We start from the raw sequence: 23257 nt of genomic DNA on the forward strand, positions 1-23257 counted from the left end.
TTTCATTTGGAATTGAATGTGCAGTGCTCCCGGTGCCTTTGTGTATATGGAAATAAATGCTATTATGAGGACTGAGCTTTTTCTCAGTTGTTTTAAACACACTGCTATTATTTTGTACATAAAAGTGTACCAAATTGTTGATTTGTCCACTTCTATAGTTTCTGCTATCTCTCTAATAGGTCCGTGGGTTCCCCCCCAGCCGAATGAGGACTGGGTCATGATCAAAATACAAACCGTTTTGGAGAAGTGCAAATCTTTGGGATTTCCATGTCCAACCATCCAGCAGCATTCACAAAAAGGGCAAGGCTTCGTAAAATATCTGCAGGGTTCTTGGTTTGGCATGATGGCCCGTTTAATTACATTGTAAAACATGGTGTCGTGAGGAACATTTATGACATCTAATCCGCCAGTCAGTGCATGGGTGGAAAATACTTGAGTAATTGCATTTCATTACTGTACACGAGTATTATTTTGGTTTATTTATACTTTGCTAGCACGACTGAAATTTAATACCTGTCTGACTTTACGAGCATTACTTGACTTGTTACAAAGCTCAGAGGACTGTACACTGCATATCGTGTGGGCTCCTGCACTTTTTTACATTTTAATTTCACATCCAAATCAAGTTTATCATAGTTGAAAAAATATCAAGAAACATCAAGGGTTGTCGGCTGTGGCAATCTTCTCATCTTCAAGCTTCTAGAACTAGCCATCCCCATCTCAAGACAAACCACTGGACTGCAGCGATGAGCTTGAGGATGAGCACCCCCGGCCCTACCTCAGTGAGATGTTGCAATAGTCTAAAGACCTATCGAAAAAAAGGCGTCTACTTTCCTTTCCGAGAAGGCATCAAGTCATTTCAAAAAGTCTGCCGAAGTCAATTTTGCTAACAATTTCTTAACCCGTTTTCTTTGCTAACGCTAGCATCCATTCCAGTCGCTAATGTAATTGACGGGGGGGGGGGGGGGGGGGGGAGTAGTATCTATAGCATGTCAAAGTCTAACATATTTTCAGATTTTACTTTTAATTGACTCACTCACGAACTACGGTGTTAATTACACATATACCCAGCACATTTGCAGAGATTAAATGTTTCCCAAAAGCTTCTTAATGCTAAGAGGTTACATTCATTGTGTTGTTCGCGCCAGCATTTAACGATGATCTTTGTGCTGCCATGCTTTTAGGAAACTCAGGCTAGCAGAGTCGCTTCTAACAGTTTTAGATAAATAAGTGTTCATTTTCCAGACTTGGTTTCAATGCTGGAGGCATCAAATGGCTATTCGATGGGAAGTTCCTCATACGGTGCGCTTACGTTTACCAAGTTGAAGATTTTCCACTAGAGGGAGCTAGTGTTGCTCTAAGAGCTGCACAGAAAACACAAAAAAGTCACACCACTGCTGATACATTTACTGATAATGGGAATAATTGGTTAATCCCACTGGATTAAAAATATTTTTTACAGTAATCTCTGTAATTCGACAAGTTAGTAGATATTTGCATGCTCCATGTACTAACCATGACAAGGTTGCTTACCAGTCCTCCCATCAGAGAGACAATATATACAGTAGGAGTGCCAGATTTTTGTAAAAATCCACAGTGTTCTTTGCTGACTTCACGTTCCTCTTTACTTGCTTTCGCAATCAAGTGATGAACGTTCCTACCAATACAGTTGAACTGAAAACTGACGGAGACAAACGAACACAACGTGGCCTCAAAGTAGAGGTGCGAGTACAGAGCTTTATTTAGGGAGTAATATGTACAGAATAAAACAAACCATCAATATTCATCATGAACAGGAAGGCGATGACAAAATGTCCGATTAGCAATATGCTAATAAGCCACAGGCACTTAACCAGCAAACGCACGTATACGGGCGTGTTAAAAGGTGGCTTTGCAAAAGCGTGTGCGGATTAGACAAAGGTGATGCGTGTGCGCGTGTTGTTGATCTGCCACACGTTGAGCTCTTCGTACTCCTGCAGCGCAGCGTTAAACTGAGCCGGAGTGAAACCACGCGACACACACCGGTGTTCTGCGTCAGCCATGCGCACCGCCCGCACCTTCCCGCCTTCGGACACCAACTCGCGCACCAGAGAGAAGATCACGTCGGCAGGACGCTGGGACCTAGAGACACACAGGCAGACAGACAAAGACTAAATCAAGAACCCAATCCATGAGATGATGACTGCTATTGTGCGAGGAGACGTCTTACCAATCTTGCTGCTACGCTTGATCTGGTTTTCTATTCAAATTTTAAGTAGCATACTATCACGCAGTCATTTGTGCCGTGTATGGTCCTGTACATTTTGTGCTCGCCTCACATTGTTGCATATTTGCATTTTGAAAGTCCTGCGTACCTCATTCCTGCATTATGGAAATGCTTAAAATATGAGACAGCTGTAAAAAAAAAAAAAAAAAAGTCAGACGTAAAACTGATTTTAAAACACACTATCGGGGGCTTTCGCTGGCCTGAGTGGGGCATCTTTTCCAGCTCTTCGGAAAACATTTTGCCTTGGATTGTGGATTAAAACACCTTCGTTGTTTTTTTTTTTTTTTCCCCTTTAAATGGAGCATAGAGCTGGGCGATATGACCTTAAAAAAAGTGGATTTTTCCACAAAAGAAAAAAAAATAAAAAACCTGATTTTCATCGATTTCCCCCCCCTACTAAAAATCAAACTACAGATGACAAAGAAATGGTTCAAAACAAGTTTTACCTTCATTTTGTTTTCACTTAAATTTCCCCTTTGGGGTTAAAGTGCAACCAGAAACCAAAAAACAAGCTTGTAGATGAGATGGCAGACCATGCCACTGTAAACAGTGAGAACATACAGTAACTTTTAGAAAGCTTTCTCCAACATAGCCTAGTTTCAAACTAGCACCGACACAATGCGCCCTCAAACTAAATAAATAATAAATGCCGCCTAAAAAAATAAATTGTGCTTTTTGACAAAACTGAAAACAGGAAAAAAAAAAATCCTGACTTTTCCACCGTACGTATGGGCACCATGTCTTTTGCAATAAACATCGTGACAGCATCTGTGATTCCACCGCACCCCATTCTTATCATAAAGCGCACAGTTTGAAAACGTGTCCGGGACGGTTGCTTGCTTTACTTTGGATAGTGAGCTCGTGCTGCGGCTGTTTTCATTCCGCTGGGAGCAGCACTTCTCCCGCTCCGCTGTGCGCTTCTGTTTAAGCTGTTGGAATAAATTCGTCGTGCTGCTGCCAAAGGAAGCAGCCGTTTTCAAACACACCTTTAACGAGGACTTGTTTGGTCTGCATCCGACACCACAAAACCGAACCAATTCTAGATCACAGAGGAAGTTACTTCTTTCTTGGGCACAAGTTGCGGCTTTCCCCCCCAATCGCTGCCGTGTTTTTTTTTTTTTTTTTGTGTGTGTGTGTGTGTATGGCAAGCGCATGGGAGGAGGGCGATAGGGTCAGTGCCCAATCCGTTCTGCACATGTGCAGAGGGGAGCGTCAGTGGCAGAAGTTAAAATTGAGAGAAAAACGATTTTCATTTAAAAAAAAAATCGTCCTTAAACTAGAAGTCCCAGAGAGGGGCCATTTGGCCTTTTTACCTAGAAAACCCACAAGAGGGCCAATTGGCCCCAAGTCCCCCCTGTGGACACTCATTTTGTTATGGAAATGTGGCTGTTAGTGGCACACGGCCGGAGCCACTTGAACTTGTGTGGGGGAGGGGACACACCTTAGGAGGTTCTTTTGAGAGCAAGCTTTATGGCCCTTTTCCACTACCCTTTTTCAGCTCACTTCAGCCCGACACGGCTCGTGTTTCGACTACCAAAAACCAGCACGACTCAGCTCGCTTCAGCCCTGCGTAGCCCCTAAAACTCGCACAGTTTTGGAGTGGGGCTGAAGCGAGCCAAAGCGAGCCGAGTGAGGTTGGGGGCGTGAGCAGACACTCCCCTGTACACTGATTGGTGAGGAGGAGTGTCCTCACATGCCCACACGCCCCGCGAGCACGCTGGGATCTGTAAACACCGCAAACCCGGAAGGAGAAGAATTACGAGAATTTCTGAAGCCTTATGCGCCTCGCCTCATCTATACGCTCTTGCCAGTATCTGTCCGCGTTGTCGGTGACAACAAGCCACAGCACCAAGACCAGCAACCCTAACGACTCCATGTCCTCCATGTTTATTGTTTACTATCCGGGTCGTGAGACTACCGCTTAAAAGGTCACTGATGTCACTGTTTGCGCCGCTTAACGACATCACCTGACGTCCACCCACTTTCGCTAACTCCACCCAATGTGTCCACCCACTTCCAGCCAGCACGGTTCAGCGCGGTTGTAGTCGAAATGCAACTCCAACAGCCCCACTCAGCCCGACTCAACACGGCACGGCTCAGCCCGACTCAGCCGCGTTTGTAGTGGAAAAGCGACATTAGTTCTGAGATGGATAAATACCTCAGTGAACATAGCCATAAAGACTTAAACTGGACTGAGCTGTATGCAGTGGAAAGGATCAACAGGAAGGAAGGGATCAACACACTGACATTTATTGTTAAAAAAAAAAAAAAAAATTTACAAAGAATGAAAAAGCAACTTTTTTCCCCAGTTTTGGTGTGGAGGGTTGTTGCAGAAGTAATTATTTTTGTGCTAAAAATAGTAAAAAAAAAAAAAAAGAAACCCAAGCATATTTACAAAGAATGAAAAACCACGCATTATGAGTGAAATACATTTGAGCAGTCACTCACAATCCTGGCACTGCCATTGCTCCTTTCGGCATTTCCCACATGTATATCGGTAGCAGTCAACACAGCGTACAGTTGCACGATTGTCCTTACATTTAATTTTAGCCTGACACTTTGCTCTTTTTCCTAGTTGTGGTGTGGAGGGTTGTTGCCGAAATAATTGTTCCTTTTGGGCCTTTTTCATACCCACGTGGGAGTGAGCCAACTCTCTTGCAAGCTCCAGCAGGAAATCCACCCGTCTCTCCTGCCTCCCGGTGCATAATTGATAGAGCACGTGTGCATTCAGTGCTGCCATATCTATCATGTTATAGAACACTGCTACTGGCCAGCGCCGTGTTCCTGCGCGGACAGTGTACTCCCGCACCATCTGGTCCATGACATCGACGCCGCACTTTGTTGTGTTGTACAGTGTGATGGTGTTAGGCTTCTTTTTGGTGGTATCCTGTGTCTGAATCATGCTGTGCATGCTGCTGAGAACATATACAGTCTTCTTCCGCTTGGGCGCATACACCGTCAGTGTGGCACCAGTGGTTGAAAATACTTGGGTGGTAAATTCATTGCGGTGCATCTGTCTAGTTGACAGTGGAATTTCTTGGCGAATCTTGTTGACTGTGCCGAGGATGGTTGTATTCCGGCTAAGTAGTCGTTTTGCAAGTGACAGTGATGTAAAGAAATTGTCCGTGGTAACATTTCTGCCCTTGTCCAGGAATGGTTCCATCAGCCTCATGACTACACTCTCAGACACACTCTCCCCACGAGGCCGAGTGGGGTCCTTGCCAAGATATGGGAGGATGTTGCAGACGTATTTGGTTTTCAAGTCACACGCCACCCAAAACTTGATCCCAAACTTGTCTGGTTTAGATGCAATGTACTGTAGGAAACAGCAGCGAGTCTTGGACGGGAAAAGTTGTTCGTCGATGGTGATGTGTCGACCAGGGATGTAGGATGTGATGCAGTTGGTGACAAACAATCCCCATATGTTCGAAATTGCAGCAAACTTATCGGTCTGTGCTCGCTCGCTGCGGGTGTCTCTGTCATCAAAGTGCAGGTGATGCATGATGTTTTGGAAACGCCCTCGGGACATGGTTTCGATGATCTGTGGGCTTCCCAGGTTTTTCGACCAGCAGTCACGCAGTGATGGCACCCTGATGATTCCCCGCATAATGGTGATGGAAATAAATGCCATTAGTTCAGGGAGGCCCATGAACCAATCCACATGCTCCGTTTGCTTTGCATGTTGAACTGTACATTCTTGAATGATACCGAGCATGTCTAGAGTGATGAAACACAGGAAGCTCTGAAGACGACTTGTGATTGACCTCCTGGCCTTAGCTGTTGGCTCTCCATCTGCGTTGTATGGCGATGGCGGGGTGAAATGTGGACCCGTTCCCACCTGTTCTTCATGCCATACTGTGCCGTCTTTCGCAGTCTCGGTCACATCAGTCCCCAGCCGAGCTCTCTTTTTTGGTTGGGGAGCAGTTTCCTCATATGTAGTGTGAAAAAAATGTAATTATGAGCAATGGGAAAGTCAAATGATATCACAAATGCAAGCATAGAAGCTAATAATAATAATCCCAGAACATCTCAAATAGGTTGGCTAAGGTGCAGACACCTCAGGAGAAGTAGAATCAAACAAAACTGACGGCAGTCCGCACTCAAACAAAATGGAGGCTCTATTCACATGGTGCTATATTTTCCAACTTCCTCACTGAAATGAAATCTTACCTGAAGACGACGGAGACAGCTCGGAGTCTGAATCCACATGAAGGTCGATGTCTTCTCCATCCGAGTCGCAAGGGTTTGCTCCATCCAGGATCATTTCCAATGCCTGTTGAATGTTGAATCTCTGCATCTTCGTTCCTTGGAGAGGAGCTTCTTTCACCACAAAATTCTTGAGGGAACTGAAGCGATAGTCCATGTGCACCGAGGTATTTATCCATCAAACAATTGTCTGGTTGGAGTCACGAGTTGTTATGGTCACATGGGACATTCACATGTTCACGTTTTAGAATAGAATGTGTTTTTATTCCTCATTCTCACATTCACACAGAAGTAGCCAACATGACTTCACCACTGAAGTGTGTGACCCCCTCACCCCACACACTGCTACTAACAGCCTCATTACCATAACAAAACGAGTGATTAGTGTATTAGGGAAAAGCGGTCGGGCCAAATGGCCCCTATGTGGGTATTCTAGGTAGACAGAAAAATGCTGGGACTTCTAGTAACGAGGACTTGTTTGGTCTGCATCCGACACCACAAAACCGAACCAATTCTAGATCACAGAGGAAGTTACTTCTTTCTTGGGCACAAGTTGCGGCTTTCCCCCCCAATCGCTGCCATGTTGTGTGTGTCTCTCTATGGCAAGCGCATGGGAGGAGGGCGATAGGGTCAGTGCCCAATCCGTTCTGCACATGTGCAGAGGGGAGCGTCAGTGGCAGCAGTTAAAATTGAGAGAAAAACGATTTTCATAAAATAAAACATCATCCTTAACTGTAAATTCGCATTCATTCATCGATAAAACCGATTCATCGGCCAGCTCTCATGGAGCTGGATCTTATGGTGAGAGGGCTTGCAGTTTCCAGTGATGCCATGGCGCTTTACCATGTAGAGTTACTCAGGGCAGGCAGGTCATGGCCAAAAGACCAAGCTAAATCTCATCCACTCGAGAAGGAAAATGGCAAATCACTTCAGTGTGTCACCAAGAAGCCCTGATTGATGTTCAGAGATTGATACCAGAAGATGAGATCGCAAGTGTGAAGGTGCCAAACATGCTTCTGCAGACTAACAGAGCACAAGCACATGTCGGTCCATGATAAAGGACGTGGTTGGCTTAAAACCGAAAGCACGGCCAATTGCCAGGAGCCAAAAGGAAAGTATGATGTAAAACAGACACCATTGGAACAAGGAATCCAAGAGCCACGTATTAGAGGAAACTAGATGTGGTCAAAAATGAGATGGAAAGGCTAAAAACTGATGGGAATCGAGAGCATAAAAACTGAGGGGCGGGAAAATAACGGTGCGAGACCGCAAAATAACACCACCATCGGATTGAGCTGGAAATGAAGGTCGGGTCGTGAAACTTGGAGCATGCTGAAACGTAGAACCTGTTTGGGCAGGGTGTGGGAATGCTTTTTCAACCCTACTTGAGGTAAAGTCGCCAAACTGTCGAAGTGGTTAAATCAGATTTGACTGGCAAGTCTATCCACGCAGATTATGTGCCGGTGGCAACTGAAAGTGCAGTTATGACCCTTTCAGCACTCGTTTTGATCTGGGCCAAAACTTAAAGTGCATATCATGGGTAAATTCAGGAGCAAGATCAGTGCAATTCTCCTATTTTATAGGAAACTTTGGTCAAATATCTGTCACATTCTGCATTCTCTGCTATTTTTTTTTTACCTTGCGCAATACCAGAAAAATTCAGTTGAAATCAAGCCATTTGAGTTGAATTGGTCCACCTCTGAAAAATCTTGGCATTTGGATTTCCCGGCAAAATGTTGATTTTTGTGACGTCATGTGCAGGACGCCTCCCTCTGAATCCTACATCAGCACTGGTTTGTTTATGAGAAAACGACCTGATGGTTTTCTGCAAATTTCTTCAACGTTATCGCGTAATTATTAAAACCGTGAACAGACGTACCGTAGGAGGGTGTAGCAACACCAATCTTGATGGGATTAGTGCTCATCGTTTCCCCACATTGTGCTCAGGTGGCAATTCCATATTTCAATGCAAAAGCGCTAGCTGCTAAACTTGGTCTACGCAGGCTGTGCACTGAAACCATACAAAGCTCGAGCAGCCTGCTGGCGCTTCCGCAGGTGACGTCATGAATCTGGCTCCAGACTCCTTTGGGATTTTTCCAGACGCATTTTGTTTTATTTTTTCTACTGTAGACAGATGGCCTTGTGCAAAATTACCCTTCTGGATGTGTATAAAGGGACATTCTCTCAATTTAATAAATAAATAAACCCCACACAGGAATTTGGTCCAGGATATGCACTTGAACAGTTAGGAGCCTAAATCTTGTGAACAGATCAATACGTTTTCATTTTTAGAAAAAAAAAAAAAAAAAACAGTTAAGTCCAGGCTACTGCTGCAGAAGGTTAGAGAATTTTTAACTGGACCTCGGAAGTACAACTCAAGTTCTGTCCATGTATTTGTGTGTCGACTGGACATCAGAAGAACTGGACAGATTTGTCTTGACCGTCAGTGCAGGGTCACCAAACAGATGCTTGATCCCACCCATTCATGTTGTTGGTTCATTGAAAGATTTAAACGGTGCATCATGTACCAACCATTATGAAATAAATTACAGGATAATTAAAATTACCATCATGTAGAAAAAGACACCAAGTTTAAACTTATCCAGCTCATATTCCAAGTAAAATTAATATCTTAATTACTTATTTTCACGAAAATATTCTTTAAGCTCAAGTTGCACTGAAAATGATAAAACATTTGAGTTCAGGTGATCTCTTTTTTTTTTTTTTAATAAAAGTACGACAATCAAAAATAATGTGTTATTAAATTCATTATATTGTTATTTTTATACCAAGTTGCAGGACCAAACAAACAAAGTTCTAACTGATGACTGAAGTTAACACTTTCAACACACACTGCAAAAAGCATCGACAAAATCGCAGAGGTTCCCGATTGGACCATTTGCTGTTTCCTTTTGGTCAAAAAATGATCTGGAAAAACTAATACATGCCTTCATCTCTAGTAGGGTTGATTACTGCAATGGCCTTTTCACAGGCCTGCCAAAAAAGACCATCAAACGACTTCAGCTGGTTCAAAATGCAGCGGCGAGGGTTCTCACACGAACAAAAAGAACAGAGCACATTACCCCAATTCTAAGGTCCCTTCACTGGCTTCCAGTAAGCTACAGAATTGACTTTAAAGCATTGCTGCTGGTGTACAAATCTCTAAATGGTACAGGGCCCAATTACCTCTCTGATATGTTGCAGCGGCCTAACCCAATCAGATCTACCAGATCGCAACAGAAAAATTTACTATTAAAACCAGTTGTTAAAACAAAGTGTGGTGAAGCAGCTTTTAGCTACTATGCAGTACAGTTATGGAACCAACTGCCAGAGGACATTAAAAATGCTCCTGCTGTTGGCAGCTTCAAATCTAGGTTAAAGACCAAGCTGTTTTCAGATGCTTTCTGTTAAATAATTAATATTTTTACATTTTTTATAATCTTTACTTTCTCTGCATGTTTTAAATTTACTTTAATTTTATTCTATTTTATTCCGCTGGTTTCTTTTTCTTCTTTTGGCATTTTATTATTTTATTTCTACTGTTTAATTCTTATTATTTTCTTTTAATTCTTTTAGATTAAAAATAAATTATGTAATTTTATTTCTCTATTGTTTACTGTTTTTGCTTCTGTAAAGCACATTGAACTGCCATTGTGTATGAAATGTGCTATATAAATAAACTTGCCTTGCTGTGCACCGGCTGTAAATAAATATCATGGAAAAACACTTCCATGGGTTAAGATCCCCGGTGTGTGTTCACAACCCTAACGTGCATGGATTTACCTGGTGGTGGTTGACTTGTCAGGCTGCAGCGAGTCTTTACTCATCTCCATCAACCTCATCGCTTCATTTACATCCTCCTTCTCTACCAGGTCGACCATACGGAGACGCGCCTGAAACCCACACACAACCTGAAATCAGCAACAAGCACACAACATACAGGACATGGATATTAACCGCCTAGACGCTCCACAGCGAGTTGTGCCGGCACTGTCAGACCGAGACAAGTGCAATGCCTTAGAGAAAATCCAGCAATTGCCCAAGTCTCCGCCTCTCAACACCAGCTACTCTCTCTATCGTTGCTTCCAAGCTCCACCACGAAGCTCGCGACAGTTCGAGGTGCAGTCAGTTTTGCATGGGTTTGCACAGCGGTGAATGATGAAGGCTGAATGCCAACCCCGCAAAGCTGACCGCTGCCACGACAACCCGAGCATGACGGCACCCAGGCGAACACACGCTGCTCCCTCTGCTGGACAGAAGTGCTAAATGCAGCTCGCTCATGACACGAGATGACAAGCAGGCACACGTTAGCTCTTTGACCTGTGCATGTTGTGCAGCTGTGTGTGTGAAGTGCTGGCTCTGCAGTAGGGCTTGTGTTCAGCTACCTGCACAAACAGCACTTTTAACACCCGGCCGCTCAGATCTCCCCGAATCCTGCGTCAAAACACGCTTATTGGCTCCTGAGTGAAACACGACAAACAAACAGCGAGTTCAAATCCCAGTCCAAAATCGGCTTGTGCTCTCAGAGAAAGGGGTGGCATGCGAAAGTGGGTGGATACCCATTTCCTCCCATCCTCACCCTCCTTAGATGATAGCAGTCATGTGACAGGTAAGATTTGACCATGATGAAATTAGAGAGAAGCGAGAGGGTCCTATTAACTGTCCGGAGGGGGGGGGGAAAGAAGAAGAAAAGAAAAAAAAACCCCACAGCGGACACATGAAATCCACCAACTGGTTAATTCCCAAAGATGAAGTCTGGATAGTGGACCAGATCCATTATGATAACGAGCACATTTTACTTCTACATATCAATGTTAAAATTAGCACATTAATATACTCCGTCTTGCATTTGGACACAACAGAGTGCATACGTAAATAGAGATTTAGGACAGAGCAATAAGAGGACACGTGCATACATTTTCTGGCTACACGGAAGAGAGCCGCCAGCTCTGCTCAGCCATGTCGTTTCATCTACGATTTGCGACAGTGACCGTGGCTGGTGCAAGACAGAAGTGCCCACAATGCAGTAGAACACAGACACGCTACCTGCACTGTAAGCACTTTATCCCACACAAACCATGATCTCATACCAGCGAGGGCGTCAGTATGGGTACCAGAAAAGCAGACAGACAATCATGCGTGCGGAAATGTACCAAGGCCGTGGACAGACGCAGGATAGACAGCAGGGTGCGAGCAGAGGTAAAGGTGGTATCCTTGCTGACTCGTGCTTCCTTCCTCATCTCCACATATGCGGCTGTGATGTAGTCAGTCAGGCCCTCGGGGATGACCGGCTGCTTCTTCTTACACTTACTGATGTACCGCCTTAGAGAGGGAAAAAAAAAAAAAAAAAACGCATTCATTAATAAAACATGCTCGAGGTGTTGCTCGAGTCCCGTGAATTTTATTTCCTATAGACCTCTTTCACATGACATCATCACGCCGCGAGATTTTGTTAGGTGCCATATTGGAAGACCAAGTACATGCACTCACAATATAAAACAAAGTACGAGCGAGAGTAAAGTGACACGATGGCTGATAATTCAGGTTATGCGAGTACATTACCAGCTGCAGAAAGGGCACAGTATGTGGAGAAACTGGCTGTGATTGATGGGTTTGACCCATATAAGACTCAGAAAAAAAAATTATGTGAATCCAAACACACAGTTTAACGCAAAAGTTCGTTTATATCCCGACCTTGTCAGCGGTCAGATTTATGTTAATGGACCCGGTAAGCTGGTAAATTTTTTTTTTCTTTACCAAATTCTAACAGAAAACGAGAGCGCCCGAAAGGGAAAACTGAGCCGAGCCGCCTCACGGCTGTAATGCAAATTGCTTTCCTCCTCAGTATACAAGTGCACTTCCATGGCAGGGAAAAAGAAACTACATTTTGCCACCTATGTAGTCCCCTATTTAAACAAATAGGAGTCATTCAGGATTCAGCCATGTTTTTGCTCCGTGTTTTTACTCGACCAAAGTTATACAGTATTATGAGCTTTAAATTGCATAAATAAAACCATTTGGTGAAACTTTGAAGAAGAGATTGTACTGGTTTAAAGTTTTTACCTAACGTTTTCATGTCGACTCCAATTAATACACTAGTAGAATCGATGACTAGTTTAGTAGGCCAAAACTTTTTTCAATTTTTGACTGTACCAGCCTGAAAAAACTTGCGACAGTCAAATGGAAAAAAAAAAAGCAAGCTGGTCAGGTTGTACTGGACTAATCTATGACTGATGAGTATAGTAAGTGATACTAGTACTGATACAATAAAACAGATGACTGTAATCTGGTAGGCAGCACGATTTATATTATTTCTCCGTGTCAGATACATAAGGAGGACCGGACACCAATTCTGCCATCTGTTTGCTACCCAGACATTGTAAACTATCTGTTGTTTACACCCAGTGCCTACACTGCTGATGACTTGAAAGCCTACAAAGGGCTACAGGCTTACAATTATGTTGTTAGTGGCTTGGTTCGTGATATTACAGCTGTTATGAAGAATAACCTACACATAGTTATGGCCAAGGTAATCTTGTTGATATTTATCTTTTAATAATATATCTTTTCAGTTGAAAAATTAATACTTTTTGTTACTATTAAGGTATCCATAGTTTAGTTTAATTTATCCAAATTATACATATATATTTATGATATATGCCTACACAACTGTTTTATTTATATAATAGGAGGGAGAGCAAGCCCCAAACCATCCTAAATTATTATTATTAAAATTGTAGAAGTCTGGGAGGCTTGCTCCTCATACAGTTATCAACTTGAGGCCAATTTAGCATGTTTTAAATCTGAATTTCTTGCGTTTGCTTACCTCAAAGTGTCCACAGATCATGCACAGACATCCATTATATCCACAGTTTTTTGCCAAGTCTCACACAGGTTTCTTTCAAGTCTACTGTTGGGCCAATAAATCATAAATAAAACAGCTCAGATTTGTTTGTTTAAGTCGTTTGCCACTCCACTTTATTCTCGTGGGTTCACATACCGCTGCCGTTATCACGAGTTTGTTGGTGTTCCAAAATGGCGCAGGGTCTGTTTACTTCCGGTTTCGGGTGACGTCAGTGAAAGGGGTCTATATTAGTCTGGACTGATGGGCCATTTTCGATCGCATCCCTTTCATTCGATCAAGCTGCAACGACGACAATTCACATTTTCATGGATGCCACAGTGTGTGTAGATTCTACTACAAGCTCATTCTCATACTTGATGGACAAATATTACCTTTTGCTGTGCTATTAAAAGGAATAAAACACAGTGCCAGGCTGTTACAGGCCTAGAATCTGAAGTGAGAGTGAGAGTGCGTACCTCATGAGCTTCATGTCGATCGGTGTATAGTGTGTGGGGGGTTGTTTGCAGTGCTGGTGGACGTGTGTGATGTGCTGCGCTAGCTGCAGGTCTTTCTGGGTGTCCGGTTTGTCCTGGATGAGCCAAAGCAGGTCAAAACGTGACAGCAGTGCAGCCGGAAGCTGGATGTTTTGCTCAATGCTTTTCCGTGGATTGTAGCGACCAAATGCAGGGTTTGCCGCCGCCAAGATCGAGCAGCGTGCGTTCAGAGACGTCATTATCCCAGCCTGCGACGCACACAAAATTGGTTGAAGTTACGGAAACAAGAGAAAAACACACTGGCACGTTTGATACATTTTTTAAAAATATTCCTTCTCCATGTCTCGCACAGACAGGTGCTGAAAAACGTCAGTACGTCATAAAAGGCCCAGCCTACGAGCGACAATAAATCTGTCGTCTCCGTGGCAACAAGTCCCGAAAACTTGACTTTCACTCAAAGTCACCATACTATCAGAGTACAATAAAATAGGATGGCAGAACGTAAGCACTCGGTTGATTCGTAACTCACCAAGGAGAAAGAACGTAAAAGACTAGAAATCACAAACAGCAGACATGTTTGTTTCAATTTCTGCAGCTCAGTTAGCCTGCTCGCACCAACTTCCTGTGGTTACTGAACATCATTAGTCACTGACCCCTGAAGGCAAGTTAAAGCCTGAAGCGATAGTCGCTTTTCTAGTTTAAAATCCCAACATTGCGCCCCAAGTGTTACCTTGGCAATGGAGATAGTCTGCTGCTCCATGACCTCGTGGATGGCCGTTCGATCTGCATCAGCCATCTTATCGAACTCATCGATACAGCACACGCCCAGATCAGCCAGGACCAGAGCCCCACCCTCTAACGTCATCTCCCCAGTAACTGGATCACGCATTACTGCTGCCGTCAAGCCCACTCCTGAAGAGCCACGCCCAGTGGTGTACTGACCTATTAAAAAAAAAAAAAATTGCACAAATGCTGTTTTGTTTTGTCCCCCCCCCAAATCCCTTCACACTTTCCAGTCCACCTCTTGGTGCGCTGACAGAACCAGTGCCAGAAAACGTCAAAACTTACTGCGTGGGGCCAGGCGATCGATGTACGACAGCAGCTGAGATTTGGCCACACCAGGATCTCCCATCAGACAGATATTAATGTTACCTACGACCACCCAGACGCAAAATTAACACAAAACGCTCAAGTCCATTTCATTCAATGGAATTAACCACGGCTTAACTGGAGAGTGAAGAAAAGAGAAAAATGTACACACCCCTGATCTTCATGCCACGTGGGTTCTGCTCAACCCCGCCCACCAGTAGCAACAGCAGCGCCTTCTTCACGTCCTCATGACCGTAGATCTCCGGCGCAATCGAGCCGGCCAACTTTTCATAGAAGCTCTCCTCTATAAAAACGCACACAAAATTGCCAACAAGGAAAAACACATTACCACCACTACCGTTACATTATACACAATGAGGCATACATATAAAAAAGGTAGTATTTTGTCTAACAGCATCCACAGAGAGGCCTTTGAAAGTTTAAATAGAGTCGAGTGGCAGCGTTCAAGTGCATATCCTGGACCAATTTCTTTTTTTTTTTTTTAAATATGAAAGCATGTCCCTTTACACACTCATCCAGAAGGGTAATTTTGCACAAGGCCATCTGTCTACAGCAGAAAATAAATAAATAAATAAAACGAGTCTGGAAAAATCCCGAGGGAGCCTGGAGCCAGACTCGTGACGTTACCTGCGGAAGCGCCAGCAGGCTGCGCGAGCTCTGCACGGTTTCAGTGCACAGCCTGTGTAGACCAAGCGCTCCCATTTCTCTCTCATTGTCCGGTCTTTTGGGAAACGGTGAGTACTAATCCCATCAAGATTGGTGTTGCTACACCCTCCTACGATACATCTGTTAACCATTTTAATAATTACGCGATAACGTTGAAGAAATTTGCAGAAAACCATCAGGTCGTTTTCTCATAAATGAACCAGCGCTGACGTAGGATTCAGAGGGAGGCGTCCCGCACGCAACGTCACGAAAATCAGTGTTTGCCGGGAAATCCAAATGCCGAGTTTTTTCAGAGGCGGACCAATTCAACTCAAATGGCTTGATTTCAACTGAAGTTTTCTGGTATTGCGCAAGGTAAAAAAATTGCACAGAATGCAGAAATGTGACAGATATTTGGCCAAAGTTTAATATCAAATAGGAGAATTACATTGATCTTGCTCCTGAATTTACCCATGATATGCACTTTAAGTAACGTAATGTAAATAAAACGTGAATGCCATTTTGTGTCGCACTTGGATTTTTCAAAATCAGAAACATCCCAAGTGATTATTCTGTCCGACTGACATTTCGCGTATCGATATGGACGCAACTCACAAATCCCCATTTCAACACACCTGTAATCTGTCGGAGCTCATCGTCGGTAAGCTCCTCCATCCCAAGCTCATCATCTTCAGTCTTGTTCATCAGTGTGATCGAGTGCGCCTCCAGATACGTCTCTGACAACAGACCCTGAGACACAGAGGCATACTGAAACGGTTTTGCAGACCGACAAGCACACGAGAACAGTTCGTAGTCGTTGCATACCTGTACAGCCTGTCTGAATCCAGTTCGTAGTAGAGGAAGGAACACTCCAGAAATGGTCACGTGATCTCCAGGCTGAGCTGCACGCGTGTTCTCTCCACGCACCGACACGGTCATACTGCGGGGGATATTACCGATCGGGACCTGCTCACTCTGCATACGCATCACAAAAAGAGAGGACAGACGCAGTCACCAAACAGAAATCCACGCATGTGCGTGCGCGTTTATAACATCTTATACACTTACGTGTTCCTGGATGCGCAGCTCCTGGAACTTCACGAACTTTGAACCCCGTGTCTGCAAGTACAGACGGCCCCCTGACCTGTTGGTCACACACTCCTGACTTGGACACATGATCAGCGGCATGAAGCTTGGAGACGCAATCTGTCTCACACAACACAGCCCATTAGCTAGCAGGCCACGTCATCATATTCATGAAATACTGACAAAATGTGATGCTCTCTTTTTGTCGTCATACCGGTTGGTAAGTCTCCGCACCACACTGGTCACATGTATAGGTGGCAACTGCCATCATGGGTTTGACCTCGGATGCCCTCGTCACGATGCCTCGGACAGTCACAAGCTTTCCGATGGAGTCTGCTTTAACTTCCCTGATGACCTTTAGCTTAGCGGAGGAAGGGGGACGGAAATACAGCTCACTGAGAGAACGAGAGATACACGAGAAAGTTAACGGGACGTGCATCGTTACTTTTGATGCGTCATCAATATCCATCGATGACGAAACAGTCTGGAACAATGCTTACTCTCGCAACGTTTGTCTACAGCACACCAATAGACACCTGCTTGAAATTTATCACAAAGATTCAAAAGTCATTTTCAAAAAGATGACAGTAACTCCTAAAACATCAGGTCATTACCGCAGTATGAAAAAGCGATATGGGAATACATCCATGTCACTAAATTGTCAGAATTTCACAGAATGACTGCTTCATTAAAGTCTCACCCTAGTGCACAGGGTCCCAACCCTGGTCCTCGAGCCCCCCCGTACATTTTCGCGCTTAGCTCGCTGGTTTACTACCATCATAGCTTCGCTAATAAAATTTTACAGCAAGATTTGCCCCAACTGCATTTCTAATATGCGTTTAAGGCCACACCAATTTAATCAGTTGATTCTCGGATGGCGGCATGGTGGTGTAGTGGTTAGCGCTGTCGCCTCACAGCAAGAAGGTCCTGGGTTCGAGCCCCAGGGCCGGCGAGGGCCTTTCTGTGCGGAGTTTGCATGTTCTCCCCGTGTCCGCGTGGGTTTCCTCCGGGTGCTCCGGTTTCCCCCACAGTCCAAAGACATGCAGGTTAGGTTAACTGGTGACTCTAAGGCCGAATCCCATTTCACCCCTTGGACCAACCCCTTGGCCCTTCCCCTCCATTTTGCGCGTTCACGTGAAGGGGTAGGGGTATCCCAATCCCAGTTAACGTGGAGGGGTAGGGCTTCTGTACCCCTCCAAACAGAGATTTTCCTGGAGCTGACTCCGAACGAAGGGGTTTGAGTGATTTCCCACAATGCCATGCGGATTTCAGCGAGATTTCATGCGGATTTCAGAAAGATGGCGGTTCCCGCGGCGAAAGATTGTCATAAATGTATTTTCTCCATTATTTATGTGTTTTAAGTTGTTATCCAGAGGAAACACGCCACTTGATTCGCTTTCGAGCTGAGAATGAGCAGCGATTTCTGAAATCCAAGCTGCTGCTAAAAAGCTTTGTGAGTGAGTATTGTTTTCGGTTGCTTGACTGCGTACGTTTTGTTCTGTTATTCTCGCTTTTATTGTTTACATGAGTGTTCTGACACCTCATTCTGTCGGATGTGGTGCACGAAGCGCCAAAGATATCCCATTCAGTGGTGTTAGTTAACAAATCACACCCTGCCAGCAGAGATTTCTGGTTCTGCCTCTGACTGTAGCGGCTGGTCGCAGCCAATGACACATTTGGTCGCGTTTTGCTAACGTAAACGCTGACAGAGGTACGCGATGACGTATGCGATCGTTGAAGGGCTATCCCAATACGTAAGGGTTGAATTTCAAGCCCTATCCCTTGTAGCTCAGTTTCAAGGGGAAGGGCCAAGGGGAAGGGGTATAAATTAGAATTGGGATTGGGCCTTAATTGACCGTAGGTGTGAATGTGAGTGTGAATGGTTGTCTGTGTCTATGTGTCAGCCCTGTGATGACCTGGCGACTTGTCCAGGGTGTACCCCGCCTCTCGCCCGTAGTCAGCTGGGATAGGCTCCAGCTTGCCTGCGACCCTGTAGAAGGATAAAGCGGCTAGAGATAATGAGATGAGATGATTCTTGGATTTTTTCAGGAAAAACATGAAGCGAGCAGGCGAAAAAAAAAAAAAATGCTCTGATGGTAAAATTAGCAGTGGAAATAGACCAAACAATACAGGCAAACCAGTAAACAGATAGGCTAAATAAATGATTAAATTACAGTCAATTGAACATCTACAATGCACAGAAAAAAAAAAAAAAAAAAAAGATTTGACCAGGAGTAGGCTACTTCACAAGTCTTTAACGAAAGTGAAAGGGGCGATTTTATTGGTTTTCCACGTCACGTGACCTTTTCTGTTGGCAGGAGTTTGATTTCGATTTTTTTTTCCATTTTGCATTTTCTTCAAGCGGCGATTCCGAGAACCGATTAATCGAATTGATGTGGCCTAAGCATAAGCAGACGCGGAATTTCAAAGCCTTGTGGTTAAATTTACAAAGCCTCAGGCTGCTGTAGTCAGCACTACACTGGAACCTTACACCACTCACAATCTTCTCATGAGCTCAGCGGGGTACTGGTTCCTGGGATCACGCGTGTCCGCAGGGTCACGACCTCTTCCCTCCATCATCAAGCGGTGCTCGATATAAACATCAAGCGCATCTTTAGCCACCACCTGAAATTAAAAGGCAAAATGTGCACTCTCAGACACAGTCAGTCAGTCAATCAGGTGATTTTTGATCGCGCACGCGTGTGTATACCTCGTGCTCTCGGTACTCAGGCAGGAGCTCATGCACAGAATCAGAAAACAGTGCAATGTATCGCTTCGTGTTCTCACAAATGCTCTCCACCAGTTCTGGGTCCTCCTCTGCCACATCATCCAGATCCACCACCAATGCCACCTGCTCTCTGTGAGCCAAAGACACCTACAAGGGAAAAAAAAAAAAAATTTAAAATATGGGACATTATGGAAAACTGGACCTCCTCGTAGGTTTCAGCTCTCAGCAACGACCATGGGGGCGTACACTGATTCTTGATATCGCACGTAAAAAGTGAACATGAAATAACCAAACGGGATGTGCTGTTACAGAAAAATAATCAACAATGATGCTTTGATACGACACAAACTGGCATCACCTGGAAATTGATTACTTTCCAATAAAAGCACACTCAAGAGCGTTTTATTCTTCTGATACAACAGCAATTTCTATGGTTTTCTTTATTAAAAGAACACACTCACAACGCTGTGGAACATCTATGAAACAATCGTTCTGGTTATTTCTTACACGAGTGTTAAATAAATGTTTCCTTGTGTGTGTTTATCAAGAGCCGCAGAAATCACGATTACGTGTTTCCAGTGTACTTTAATAGGACGGTTAGAATCTTCATCCTTATTTCAGCACTTGCTTGGATTCATCAACTCATGTTTACGCTCGGAGAACACCAGGTAGCTCGTGTTGGTGCCACACCCATGATTCGGGACCGTTTAATATCCAGCGTGGAGGACATGAGCAGCCTAAAATCCACCACTTGAGCGAATTAGGACAACACAAAAGGTTTTTCAGCAAGGACCCAAGAATGTCTTGAAGGTGGAACACCTTCCACTCGTTATTTACTTAAATTGTTTTATTGCAGTAATAATAATAAATTTATTGACTTATACTGCGCCTTTTCCATAAAAATGATCAAAAGAACATTACAAAAATGGTAGTTAAAAAAATTTAAGATCTAAAATGAATGATCATAAAGTCAATAAAAATAAACATTTATAATCATGTATATCTCACATAAATTTAGTAACAATGAAAGCCAATTAAAAAAAAAGTGATTTTAGGCATGATTTACGGCACATTACAAAAAATGGTAATAAAAAATTGAGACTCTTGAATAACATCATAACGTGATTTAAATAAAAGTAAACACGTACATCAAAAAAATATTAACTTGGCAATCTAATGACTAAAAGCCGATTTAAAAAGATGTGATTTTAGACGTGATTTCAAAGTCTCTAAAGATGAAACGTGACGGAGGTCAACAGGAAGCTCATTCAAGAGTTTTGGTGCTGCTGCGTGAAGAAATCCATCGCCAAAGGCGCATAACATTTGGCCTTGGGGAAAATGATAAAACGGCGCTCACACTTGAGCGTAACGAACACCTTGCATATTGCCCAACATTCATTAAAACCACGAATATAAAATATTACTGGAACGGGATATCCATTTTATTTGACGCAAGGCATGGTATTTTGTCTGGAAGAGAACGTAGTCATGTTTCACACAAGACCCAGGGAAACCAGGAAAAGTTCTTACCAACTGAGCACCGTATTTGAAGACCTTCTTCCCGGCTTCATCTTCAGTGTAGAACTCCTGCAGGAAGCGCTTACATTTCTCTACACACACACACACACACAACTGAGTAAAACCTGCAAGAGTAGGCGGGGTTTCGTAGAGGCGCGCGACAGAAACCTGCACTGCGCGAGCTCGTCCGTTGACAAACACCAAGTCACGTGACCTTGCAAAACATCTTCCCCTCCCCCCCGCAGAGGAAGTAACAACAAAGTGTAGTACACAAATCCTTCCAACAAAAATCAGCGCACAAGACAAGAAATTTAACTTCATTAACGATAACATTAAACCTACAGGATGTGTCAAATTAGTTCTTAGTTATACATTTTTAAGCGACGAATCTTTTGTTGTTTTTAATTTTCTCTCTCTCTCTCTCACACACCCCACAGAGCTGCTGTACAGTTTCTGAGCTCCCCCTCTCTCTCAGCCATCTTTTAAAACCTAAAACCCCCCACAGCCCAGATTAGGGTTTGTTTTATACGAACCAGCGTCCAGCGCACGACCTGATGAAGAAGACAAAGAACACGGTGTCGACGTCTCGGTGAGCTTTCGGTGTGTAGCCCGTTACTCGACGCATTGTGAACATACACACAACTTCGCTATTTTTGTAAACAAAGGAGCACATGGCTTCGCGAGCCCCGGAACAGAGGCGTCTACTTCCGCCGCGCGCATGCGCCCTGAGCGCTGATTCAAATAGTGCCTCTTTATCATCACAGGCGCAGAAAATAAAAAACAAAAAACGTTAATTGCAGACATTTATTATTATTATTTTTTAATAAACACCTCAGTAGTTCGTTAAAATGCAAAACACCGGGATAAATAAAAAGCAGAGCGCGCGGACTCTGAGCTCTCAGGGAGGGGAGGGGCTGTGTTGTGTGCCCGCGCAGGCGCGGATGAAGCTCGAGCTGCGTCACAGCTCATCCCCCAACCGAGCGAGCCGCCGCGCGTAGTGACACACAGACGGACACAACTACAGCGAGCCTGGGACACGCTGCGGGATTAAAGCGAAACCCGCGCTCAGTCAGAAAGCTTTATCTCGCCACTGAGGCGTGTCTGATCAGACATTTTATTTAAAATGCATGAAGGTGGATATAAACGCGTCGGAAGCGATCCGTGTTTACATGCATGAGCACGCGCTCTCCGCACTCTTTGTTTTCCGACGTCCATCCGGGTAACTTTAACCCCGCCCCTTCATCCGGGGTCTTTCAGGCTACTACCCGCAGCGTACAGGATAGGAAACACAGAGTGAGAGATTAATTGCACACGTTCGGTTTAAATTATTAAAAGTTCCTCAGAGTATACATTTCTAAAAGTTTTATTTATGACACGGAATTCTGAAACATTTTAAAAGCCAAATCAAACAGGTTACTCCACCTCTGACAGAGAATCATTAGCATGAAGGCTAACAATGGCCACTGAGTGACGGCGCTGCTGGAGTCTCCCACCGCACAGAAAGCATTAAAGAGTGAAATATTGATCATCATTACCACAAATCCAACACAAACACTTATAAATATATAAAACACTACACTATGTCAGATTTAGCCGAGCGCACCTTAGCTAGCTTTTCATTAAATATGCAGCGTGAACTTAGTTTAGAGCTCGTGCACTTACCTTTCTCCGCCGTGTAGTCTTTTGGTGCCATTTTCTCAACAAGAAAATAAAAATTCAGACACCTGGACACTTAAAAACCCACACGGGATGTGGAGCAAATTACCGCTAAGTGTTTGACTTTCTTTTAAACCGTATACCTTACTCTTATTTGTCAGACCCACGCGCTACCCACAAACAAGAACTACTGCGAAAACTGGCGCGAGTCTTCTCTCACTCTGCACCAATGAGAACACCGGACGAGCTGCGGCCTAGACCAATGAAAACGCCCGGACACCCGTAATCGAAACCAATCCAACCGCGTCAGTCTGTCTTCTAGAAGGAGGGACTTCTTCATGGCGCGAAAAACGAAGGGAACGCAATGCGTCACGTGACGGCGGCGTCCAATTGCATTGCGTGACAGAAGCGCGCCAAAATGGCTGCCGGGACAAAAGAGTCAGAGCGCGCGAGTCTGGAGCTTTAAAGCCAACAATAAAATGGCGGCGCTCATGCTGAGTGATCAGCGCGCCTGTTGAGAAAAAACAAAACAAAACAGACACTATTCAAGTAGCTTGTAAACTCTCTCAGCAACAACTTTGAATATTTAAACTTAGTTTTTTTTTCTCCTAAGAATCAGTTTATGAGTTATGTGTACAAATTCTATGTTATTACACTTTCCTACAGTGGGATGCAAAAGTTTGGGCACCCCTGCCTGGTCAAAA

General features: G+C 44.1%; 1 protein-coding gene across 1 annotated transcript; it reads right to left on the reverse strand.

Moving 5' to 3' along the window:
* Nucleotides 1-1717: 1717 nt before the first annotated feature.
* mcm7 (minichromosome maintenance complex component 7) lies at nt 1718-22795 on the reverse strand. Its single transcript, XM_060901272.1, has 15 exons — nt 22560-22795; nt 20910-20989; nt 19362-19526; nt 19152-19276; nt 16866-17046; nt 16634-16771; nt 16391-16540; nt 16201-16315; nt 15072-15203; nt 14879-14962; nt 14541-14752; nt 13793-14058; nt 11626-11794; nt 10256-10365; nt 1718-2121 (listed from the first exon to the last, which is right to left on the reverse strand). Exons 1-15 carry the CDS (start codon nt 22588-22590, stop codon nt 1911-1913), a joined length of 2169 nt encoding a protein of 722 aa, XP_060757255.1. The 5' UTR covers nt 22591-22795; the 3' UTR covers nt 1718-1910.
* Between the last annotated feature and the right edge of the window lie 462 nt (nt 22796-23257).

This window comes from Neoarius graeffei, chromosome 20 (genome assembly GCF_027579695.1).
Source record: "Neoarius graeffei isolate fNeoGra1 chromosome 20, fNeoGra1.pri, whole genome shotgun sequence".
Classification (NCBI taxonomy): Eukaryota; Metazoa; Chordata; class Actinopteri; order Siluriformes; family Ariidae; genus Neoarius; species Neoarius graeffei.

Excerpts from the sequence above, each read along its gene's own strand:
- mcm7 (XM_060901272.1), bottom strand. The coding sequence starts at position 22,590 with ATGGCACCAAAAGACTACACGGCGGAGAAAG. Across the intron at positions 17,047-19,151 it reads GCTGAGCTCATGAGAAGATT|TGAGCTGTATTTCCGTCCCC; the intron begins GTGAGTGGTGTA and ends TCGTTCTCTCAG. Across the intron at positions 14,753-14,878 it reads CGATCGCCTGGCCCCACGCA|GTCAGTACACCACTGGGCGT; the intron begins GTAAGTTTTGAC and ends TTTTTTTAATAG.